General features: G+C 36.6%; 2 protein-coding genes across 8 annotated transcripts; one reads left to right on the forward strand and one right to left on the reverse strand.

Moving 5' to 3' along the window:
* Positions 1-207: 207 nt before the first annotated feature.
* On the forward strand, positions 208-1,696 carry LOC107638168 (F-box/kelch-repeat protein At3g23880-like). Its single transcript, XM_021122125.2, has 2 exons — positions 208-1,364; positions 1,585-1,696. The coding sequence occupies exons 1-2, from the start codon at positions 254-256 to the stop codon at positions 1,656-1,658; spliced, it is 1,185 nt and encodes a 394-aa protein (XP_020977784.1). The 5' UTR covers positions 208-253; the 3' UTR covers positions 1,659-1,696.
* An 828-nt stretch (positions 1,697-2,524) lies between these two features.
* On the reverse strand, positions 2,525-9,393 carry LOC107635500 (pentatricopeptide repeat-containing protein At3g02330, mitochondrial-like). Of its 7 annotated transcripts, none has more exons than XM_088485481.1 (3): positions 7,837-9,393; positions 3,239-6,243; positions 2,525-3,107 (listed from the first exon to the last, which is right to left on the reverse strand). In XM_088485481.1, the coding sequence occupies exon 2, from the start codon at positions 6,012-6,014 to the stop codon at positions 3,450-3,452; it is 2,565 nt and encodes an 854-aa protein (XP_088341607.1). In that variant the 5' UTR covers positions 6,015-6,243; positions 7,837-9,393; the 3' UTR covers positions 2,525-3,107; positions 3,239-3,449. The 7 variants fall into 7 exon arrangements, with proteins under 7 accessions (XP_088341607.1, XP_088341605.1, XP_088341603.1 ...); XM_088485479.1 differs by having other exon boundaries at positions 3,239-6,688; XM_088485477.1 differs by having other exon boundaries at positions 3,239-7,183.
* Positions 9,394-11,048: the final 1,655 nt, after the last annotated feature.

Genomic DNA, 11,048 nt, shown 5'->3' on the forward strand with positions numbered 1-11,048 from the left:
TCCCAATAACAATACACAACAAACCATTCCCATTCATATATATAAACAAAATTAGCCTAAATTGCTTCAACACTTCTCTAAAATAACTGTTTCCAAAGTTGCATTATTCCGTTATTTTTTGTTTCAAAAGACCTGGGAAGTGGGAACTGAAAAGAAAAACGAAAACGCGGGAAAATCCTCGTCTTCTTTAAACGGCTTGAGGGAAAGGGCATGTGAATCTTCTTCCCTGCCAAGAACCCTAACGAACCAATCAATGGAGCAATCGAGCATGGAGAAGAAGCTCCAGAGCATCAACGACCTCCTTCCTCTCGAGCTGATAGAAGAAATCTTTCTGAGGATCCCCATCAAACATCTTGCGCGCCTCAGGTTCGTTTCGAAGCTATGGAACACACTCATTTCCGATCCCCATTTTGCAAAATCCCATCTTGATCACTCTCTCGCACCCTCCCATACATGCCTCTTCCTCCAAGACAAATCTCAAGCTTACTCCGTTGACCTCGACGCACTGCTCCATGACAATACAAGAGCGATCTCTCCCATTTACAAGAAGGCACCACCTGTATACCATCTTCTTGGTTCCTGCAGAGGGTTCGTACTCTTACATGGCAAACCACAGTTTCTTATACAATGGAACCCGCTCACTGGTTCCAGCAAAACAATCTCATACTCTCATATCGATAATACCGCAACAAGCAATGGTGAGTTCTTTGCGCTTCTATATGGCTTTGGTTACGATGCGTCACAAGATGACTATGTAGTAGTTGTAGCATATAAGGGTAAAGACGGCAAAAACCATTTTGATTTGTGTTGTTTGGGAAGCAATTCATGGATTAATCTTGATGCTGAACTCCCCAAATCATTGAATTTGTCTAAGTTGAAACCTTATGGGGTGTTCTGTAACGGGGCTATTCATTGGTCTACTTATGGGGTCTTGGATGCCATTCTTGTCTTTGATCTGAAGGAAAGAAATTTCTCCAAGATAGAAGCGATAAAAAGAGACATGTTTAGACCCGGTATTGTCCAGCTAGGAGGGTGCCTAGCCTTGTATTTGTATTCGTATGTAGAGGATAAAACTGAGATATGGGTGATGAAAGAATACAAAGTGCAGTCGTCTTGGACCCTACTCTGTGTGATTCCTCTCAATTTCTTTAAGGCTCTGTGCTTATCTGCTAATGGGGATATTATTGGAAGATGTCGTCCTTCAAATAATGAAATAGTGTTCTACATATATAATGTCAGTGGAGTGCTGCTCAAATATGTTTGGTATCGTTATAGTGTGCTTCCCAACCGCATACAGTTTGTTGTGCATGCGAACAGTCTCATGGCGGTCTCTAGCAGCATCAAGGATAAGAAGATGAAAAAGGGTATGTAATGTGTGCTTTGCACCATTTTGTTGCAGTTAATTTTGCCTGCATTATGATTGATTAGAAAGAAAAGTAGGATGGATTATGCATTAAGTTGCAACCAAATGTGAGTTTTGAAGTCCATTAAACCATGTCTTGCAACAATTGAGGTTTTTAAATATTAATATTATTTCTTTTTTAGAGTCTAATGCGGTGAGTTTTACTGGTTGATCTTACGCAGGCTGTCAGAATCAAAAAGAGGTCAAACAAGGGAATGGAAACAGGGGTAAGCAAGAGAACAACTTGGACACTTGATTCTGTTGTAAACAAAATGTAGCATTGGGAAGTTGAGCAGGAAAAAAGCTTCTCAAAACTCTTGTTCTTCCAATACTATTACCTCTTTAAATGGTTCTAAAAGGCTTACATAACTAATTGCCTTTCCTTCTATGCATTGATGATTGATGGAAGCAATGTAACAGGTTGTGCAATGTATACACAGAATATCACACTTTAGTGTGAGATTTAACATGTGAACTCCACTTTGAAAATTGTGGATTTATCAGTTTATCAATTCACTTTTCTGGATGATTTTCTATTTGCCAAGAGTGAGATGTATTGGCACCATTAAGTTCCATTTTCTGCATACAAGTACATAAATATAACCCATCTTGACGATAAGTCAAGCAAAAGTGGATTGTTATTCAGGGTTCAGTTTTCTGGTAGGAAAGTTAAGCATGTTATTTTTTTTGTGGGGGGGGGGGGGGGGGGGATTTAAGAGCTGATAATAGGAGGTGATAAATGCTGAAATGTTACAGAATAATAATATCAGACTTTCCTGCTTCAGCATTATTGTTGCATATCTGAGGTCCTTTGACATAATTATTTCTACTTAAATATCATAAAACTAGTCTTACCCTGTTATTAAATAAACAAGGAAAGGAAAACTCACTCAGTTTTAAAACTAGTACTTCGAGATTTATAGTACATAGAAAAAAAAAAGGTTAAGAAATCAACATGCATTTTGAAATGACAATAACTAACATGATCAGTGAATATGTTGTTGTACTAACTAGACCATTCGTTGAAAACCTTTAGTATCAAGAACTCAGGTGACATTATTAATTTTAGTGACATTATTTTTCCTCAAAAGGTGAATTCGAGATATATTACTCAATACAATATTTAAGGGAAATCACGTTAACTGAATTAGATTTTGTAGGGTTTTCAGGAAACACCACATGTATTAGTTTACACAGATAAAATTTTGATGTCTCAACAGATAAATTACACATTTCTTTTTTAAGAAAATATGTACAGTGGGTGCTGGAATTTGAGAAATTATAATGATCCAGCAAGGAACAGTGCATTGCAACTTTATTCTTCCTTCAAGAGTTAGGGATCCAGGACATGATCCTCAATCAACACAAGAATGTAATTTGTAGATATTCAGGGGCAACAGCACATGGACAAACATCTCATTCTCCAAATAAAGTTCTTACTTCAATGAATCTGTACTTTCTGTCTTGAGTGAGGTAGTACTAAACAAATTGAACCTGTAGAAACATCACTATGGTGGTTTCCTTATCACCAGGTAATGGTCAACCCAAGAAATGGCTGAGTAAAATTCTAGCATTCCATGAGAATGAGGGCTTAAATACAATATGCTAAAGTATCAAAAATTGCAGTCTTGGTGGTCAGCTTGATAACATAGAGAAAATAGGCAAATTTTCATGTTGTTTTAGTCTTTTAGAACATCAGCAAAACCTATGGTTCATAACAAAAAAAAAAGCACATAGGAGCTTGTCAATAGACCAACACAATTCATATGCGATAGCAGCCATTAGAAGCATTACAGGCAGAAACTAAAGAGCTACAAATAATAAACAAAATCTTACCTTATAACTTCCTTGGATTCCCTTCAAGCAACTAAATTTCAGTTTCGAATTTTCTATTGCATTGCCTATAAACTCCTTCCTGCTTGGCTTTAAGTTTATCTTCAAACTCTGGCAATTTCTTTTCCTCTTCCAAAACTTTATAACCACATAGAAGTGTAGAAATATCCATCAAGCTATTGTAGGCAGGGATCAAAATCTTTTCTATATTACCTCACACTGCAACTAATTGCTGTTCTGTGACTGTGAGACCCTCATAAGAATCTTGTTTTTCTGGCTCCTCATCAACCATGAAATCAATTTCTGGAACATATCCATCCCACTTCATCTCATCCACAAGTAGACGAGTTTGCTCATATATCTCTTCAGATCTTGGATGTGCCTTGTCCCCCACAAGAAACGCATGTACCTCATTTCTTACTTCAATCCAGCTACAACCAGGCTCCTTCTTTAGTTTATAATTCTTCATTATATTTCTTATTTTTGCAACCTCACCCCACATCCCCACAATAGCATAGAAATTAGATAAAAGGACATACGCAGAAGAATCTTGGGGGTCCAGCTGCAATAAAGAACTGGCTGCTGCTTCTGCGACTTCTATATTCCCTTGCATCTTGCAATTGCTAAGCAAAGTTCTCCAAATTACATCATCAGCTTCAAAAGGCATGCTTTGAATAAGCTTCAATGCTTCGTTTACTTGTCCGGACCTCCCTAGAAGATCTACCATACATGAATAATGCTCCATCCGTGGGTCTAAACCATAGTAGTTTTGCATTTTCTGGAAGTAATGCAGCCCTCTGTCCACATAACCCATATGCGCACAAGCTCTGAGGACTGAAATAAAAATTGTATGATTCGGTTTCACATTCAAAAGCTGCATATCCTCAAATAATTTAATGGCTTCTTCTCCAAGACCATGGTATGCATATGCACAAATCATAGCACTCCAAGTCACATAATCCTTCTTAGGTGCCTTCTCAAACATTAGTCTGGAATCCTGCATATTTCCACACTTTGAATACATATCTACAAGAGTGCTGGCTATATACACATCTGAATGCAACTGTAGCTTTAAGATTTGAGCATGAATTTGCTTTCCAAGTTCAACAGTAGCCAAATTAGCACAAATATCTAGAACTGTAGCATAGGTGAAGTTGTCAGGTATGATACCCATTTCCAGCATCTGTGAAAAATGCTTCTGAGCATTTTCACTTTGCTTTTGCGATGAGAATCCTGAAAGCATTGAATTCCACGAAGCTGTTGTTTGCCCCTCCAATCTGTAATGAATCTTTTCAGCCTCCTCTAGCATTCCACACTTACAATACATATCAACAAGGGAACTGCCAACAAAACTGTCTAACCCCAACCCGGACTTAATAATTTGTCCATGAATCTCCATACCATAGTTTAAAGCTTGCTGACCAGCACACGTTTTTACAACACTACCATAAGTAAAATCATCTGGTTCCATTGTTGAGCGCAGCATTGAAACAAAGAGTGAAAGTGTTTTCTCTATTTCCTCATTTTGTTCATGAGCTGCAATGATTGCATTCCAAGAAACAGCATCCCTTCTTTCCATCTCATCAAATATTACACAAGCTTCCATCAGATCTCCACACTTACCATACATGTCTAAAATGGCATTTGCAACACAGATATCAAACGTTAAACCACATTTGACTGCTAATCCATGTAGCTGAATCCCTTCCAACCGGCCTCTGATTGCTGCACAAGCAGTCAAAGCACCAGACAGACTAATCTCATCCAAGCCAAGATGTGACCTCTGTAAAGATTGAAAATTTTCTAAAGCTTTAAGACCTTGGTCTTGACGAGCATATCCAACAATAATGGCATTATAAGATTGCCGAGTAGGATTGGGCAATGAGTTGAAAAGCTTTCGTGCATCAGACATTCTGTTGCATTTTGAATACATGTCCAAGGTGGCAGTTCCCACTATAGTATCATATCCAAAAGAAAATTTTAAAGCATGACCGTGCAATTGTGTACCTAGTTTGAATGCAGCTAATCCTGCACAAGACCTAAATGCACTAGCATAGGTTGATTGACTCACCCCTATACCAGCTTTCAGTGTATCCTTAAACAGTTTTAAACCCTCAATAAACTGATCATTCTGAACACAGGCTGCAATTACAGCACTCCAGCATACCAAATTTCTTTCGGGCATTTCATAGAAAACTTGAAGAGCATTGTCTAGCTTCTTACACTTTGAATACATATCTACTAGAGCACTAGCTGTTACAACATCGTTATCAAAACCCATGCGAATTGCAACACAGTGCACTTGAAGACCTAAGCAATAGTCTCCAATACCTAAACATGCTTTCAGAACTACAGCAAAGGTAGCATAGTCATGTGGAATTCTCAGTGATCTCATCCTAATAAAAATATCAATTGTCTTTCGATTAGTGCCATTTTGTAAATAGCACGAAAGCATAGAGTTCCAAGAAACCACATCTCTCTCTGGCATTGAATCAAACAAGTACTGTGCAAACCCCACGTTCCCAACTCCAGCATAACCAAACAACATGGTGTTCCATGAGATTATATCCCTTTGTGACATTCTGTCAAACACATTGAATGCATAGGCCATATTGGAACATTTACAGTAGAATTGAAGCAAACAATTGGTAACATAGATGCTAGGCACAAAAGCAGTTACTATCATTTGGGCATGGGCTTGCTTTCCAGGATTGAGGGCTCTGAGAGAGGAACATCTTTGAAAAATGTGGGAAAATGTTAACTTCTTGGTTGGGTTCATTGGAATAGCAAGGGATCAGTAGAAAATGGGCCACGGCTAGGAGAATCAAGACATCATTTGCAAAGTGCCGCAGCACCAAGTCTCATCGGAAGTCCAGTGACTCTTTTATGCGTTGCTTCTAGCGGGACCAACCACAGGTACGTCTAAGCTCTAAACGGCCATGGAAGGAGCTTGACAGCAAGATTCTGAGAACCGGACCGGTCATCGAACCGCTCTAGTCACTGGTTCACTGGTCCAACCAGTCCAACCGTGATTCAACCGGAAAAACCGTTTTAAAATAAAATAATAAATAAAGTATAAATAAACATCCTAAAATATAATTATAATCTAATATAAATCTTAAAATATCTTCCAAATTTAAAACACTGCATAAAATGTCATCAACCAAAACTATATGATCTTATCAAAATACAAACTCAAAAATTAAATAGTAAAAAGAAATATCTAAATATTAAATTCCAACATGAAAATTTGTCATCAATCATCAAAATTCGCAAAAACTTGTTAAGTACTCAACATTAGAAGCCATTAATTTCAACTTTACCAAAATACAAGTTCATGAACAATTAGGATAACTCCTGGTCTGGAGCTGCAGGGCACATTCTTCACTTTAGTACACGGTTTATCAATGATGACTTTCCAAAATTAGGGTATCCAACTATTCCAGCTCGAACCTTTATACAGTGACATGAATAATTCACTTCAACTTAGTTATATTCATTTGAAACAAGTACTAAAGAGTGAGAACTAGTGTAAAACTTAAAAAGAAAAATAAACTTATTTTTGTAAATGAAAAACGCAAGAAATAGCCTAAAGATTATACACAGCAATCAGATAGATTATTTTGGTTATGCAATTTATTGATCCAAACTTTCACTCAAACAATGTGTTTCACTATATTTATATCATTTAGGAGTTATAAGAATGCTGCAACAAAGAAAGAAGTACAAAATTACTATTTAAATTATGTTTTCCATGTATAGATATTAGCTAAGAAAAGGAATTCTTTTGAGCAATAAGAGAAATTCTTTTGCCAAATAATTATTAAAGGAATGACACAACTAAAATTGACACTTAATTGTTACACGAGGAAGCAGTCCTTTGGCTTTGCGTTTAATATTTACATCGGCTGCTAATTCCTTTGCTAACCGGCCTACCTTCATTGTACCCTTTGCAATACATGCAACACAAAATTAAGTATGTGGCATGTGAAACTTCCTAACAAGAGGTCAAGAGCTAGAAAGAAATTAATTTATAGCAGCAGCAGCATAACAAATCCATTCTAAGCCATAATTTCAACAATAACAGTTACCTATTCCATAGTCAAGTGCAAAACCTATTCACAAGAGGAGAACCTGTTCGATTCATATCTTTTTCTTATTCATTAGAAAAGACATACTTAGTAATGCAATGCAGCAAACTGAATTACCCAGGAAAACAATATGTCACTCACTTTCAGCTTCATACACGATTGTTTTTTAAATACTTTTTAGTGATACAGGTGCCAAAAACAGCAATCTCCTCTTAAATAATACCAAAGCCAATTCTTGATTGAATCCTAAATCCTAAATAAAAAAAATATTGCTGATTCCCAATTCTTGGCACCGTATCTGGAGGTAATCTAACTGCCATGCTGTTTAATAACATTAGTAAAAAACTATTAATCAGTAAAGAACCTGAGCTAATCACAAAACATTCATTAATCAATAAAATCGCAACACACAAAACCAGAGCTAATCACAAAAACAGAACATAAAAAAGTAGAAAAAAAACGAAGAACAACTGAACAACCGAAGAACAAGCGAGCAAGACATTCACTGACCTTCGAACACGACGCCCACAGACCCTTGATTGATGGACGACACCGACCAGACGACGGCAAGAAGATGAAGCCGATGGCAAGAAGATGAAGCCGATGGCAAGAAGATGCAGAGAGTAGGGGACGGGGAGAGCTCGCGGAAGAAGAGGGCAGGGGAGTTGGAGACTTGGGGGCAGTGACTACACGGACGGACGGCGGCCGAGCTCAACGGACGGACGCGGCAATGGCTCGACGGAGAGGCGGCAGTGGCTCGAAAAGAGTAGCTAGGGTTGGATAAGGGAGAGTGAATGATTCGGGCAAGCAGAACATAGGCTGAGAGGAGTGAGAAGTGAAGTGGTTCAGTTCAGTAATCAGTAGGCCAAAGTTGCAAACGACGCCGTTTCCTTCAAACCGGGCCGGTTTAGCGATTTTTTATCGGTTTTTGTTTCAGCAGTTTTCATGCCTGACCGAATGTTAATACCGCCGGTTTGTGGTTTGACCGATTCGACCGACTAATCCGGTCCGATTTTTAGAACATTACTAAACAGAGGAATCTGGAAACATGTCAGGTTTGGAGTTGGTTTTCGGGTCGGATTTGAATCATGGTTGTAGGACTTCGAGTCGGATCTGGGTATTTCAAGCCTATCTTTAACCAAGGTTCTGAGAACCGAACAATTTATTAAACCGCTCTAGTTACTAATTCACTGATTCAGCCGATCTAACCGTAATTCAACCGAGAGAGAGATTTGGGAGTATGACGCAAAATGGCGTGCCATATTTCTCAATTCTCATCTAGTTTATCACCGCAGTGTCTAAAACAAATTTACAAATAAACAGCTCATATTGATAACAATGAAAGAACTAGCCAGCAAAATCTGTATAAAGTATAAACACATAGAAGCAGCGACATAAACAAGACCACTTCGTTCACTACCATAATAATTCAAAACACAAGTTCTTGAAGAAACAGTCGAGGCCCTAAAGTGCAAACATCTACAGAATACATAGCACAGTATTTGAATGCCATAAATTTATAGAAATCATAAATCAGATCAGCGCATAAAAGGAAAAATCCTTATAAACACTGCCACTAACCTTCGACAGCCGTGGAGGGTGACGGAGAGCGGCGAGACGACAGTGAGCGCCGAGACGACAGAGAGCAGCTCGAACACAGAAGCCACAGGAGGATGGACGTCGAGCCGAGGGTTTGGGTTTGGGACAGGGCAAAGAGGGAATCCTCGGAGGCGCCGACAATCACGGACGGCGGCGGTGGAACCGTTGAAGAAGATAGGGTTTTGGTTTTGGGTTTGAGGGCTTTGCTTTTCCCTTTCTTAGCTGAGCAGTGAGCAATGAATGTCACGAATGAGGGGGGTTGGCGGAAGAGGGGGCTCACGCGTGTTGTTTGATTTTTTTTTTTTTAATCAAGCAAAATAGGGTGGTTCAGTAAAAATCGGTCCAGTCCAATCCAACTGATCCATTCTTGACCGGTTCAGTGATTTTTGGCTGGTTTTTAAATTGGCGGTTTTGGATATAGGAGTGGACTGTTGACATCGTCGGTTCTCGATATCTTTATAACAGACATATGACCAAAAAAAAAATTTTGATCAAACAAATATTATTGATATTAAGTATTGTATCGTATTGAAATTAATTAATTTGACTACTCTTTTTTATTTTGGTTTCTCAGTTCTCACGAATAGTTTGATAGGTCAAATATTAATCCGTCGCAGATCTAAGCTCTATTTACAAATTTGTCGTTGAAAATTGAGTTGTTATATACAAAAGACGAGATTCAAACCCTCTAATACTTGCTTAACCGGACTAATGAATTAATTACTAGCTAAATTTAAGTTGGTTTTTTTAATTTGGCTTATTCTTTATCTTGATTTTTTGTTTACCAAAGATACGAGACTCAAACCCACAACCTCTAAGTGAGTATGAAAAAATTATGTTATTTGAATTATAACTCATTGACTTCTTTATCTTGATTATTGAACATAAAAGTAATTTTCCAGGATATATTATGATGCTTTTGTTTTGATTATATGAATTATTGGTTTACTTGAAATATTGTTTTACAATAATCTAATAATAAAATTTATACGACAAATTCTTTGGTGCCTATAAATTTAGTGTCGAATTTGTCGAACTTACCTTTTATGATACATTTTTAATATTTAAAAATTATTTATTTTTATATTTTTAAATTATTTTTTATCTTTTTTTTATAAATTATATAATTATATATAAACACCATATCAAACACTAATTTATAATTAGGTTAGACGTATAACACAACATTAGTTTTCATTATTAGCCAATTCTTATAGCAAATAATAAACCAAATATTTTATAGGCTAGCAATCATCAAAATCAGAAAGTGTTGGAATTTAATTTAAAGTACTTAAGAAAAAGCACAGAATCTAATTGCTTTTTTATTAGAAGACTGGCATGAAGCTATAAGCAAGGGGAAAAGAAAGAGACCATAAATTTCCCCTTTCTTCTGAAAAGACATTTTTTGATTAGATGGTCAAATTTATCATCTTCTAAGAGACTAAGACCAATAACACCATGAAAATTGGAGAGAAAAAAAATGACCCAAAAATTATTTTGACCTGCAAAATACTTTTTGGGATGTATTGGATTATTTAGAATACTTTTTTGTTTTTTTTTTATAGTTTTTGTGTGTATTTTTGCCTATTTATTAAAAAAGATTTCTATGATAAAAAATAAGACCATATTTTTTACTATGGAATTTTATCAATTAGTTTGTAGCAGTTGCTAATACCATTGTTATGGCTACAACAACCTGAAGCCACTGGCTTGGTGGTTCTCCAACAAAAATAAATATCTTCATCCAACTTGTGTTCTGAATTATGAAAAGTTGAAAAATACCTAGACAAGGGAATTGAAATTAAGCCCTTGCACAAAATGCCTTAGTATGTGACTTCTTTTTCAAGAAACCAGTGCCACAACTTAATGAAAGTACAATGATAACAATGAAATCATGAGAATTGAGATTAAATAAAAGCATAAAATAAATAATAAATGAAATTCAACATCCTTAATAGTACATCGATTCGAACACTAACTCTAATATTATTTTTGACATTCTGAATTAATTTTTTGATGACAAAGACAACAGCAAAATCTCTCACTCACGTATTAAAATACATCTAAAAATAGTATATAGATTATAGAATTTTATAAAGCATGGTTTATAAAAAAAGAATTAC

The sequence above is a fragment of the Arachis ipaensis genome, chromosome B4, assembly GCF_059453495.1.
Source record: "Arachis ipaensis isolate K30076 ecotype BB chromosome B4, ASM5945349v1, whole genome shotgun sequence".
In the NCBI taxonomy this organism is placed as follows: Eukaryota; Viridiplantae; Streptophyta; class Magnoliopsida; order Fabales; family Fabaceae; genus Arachis; species Arachis ipaensis.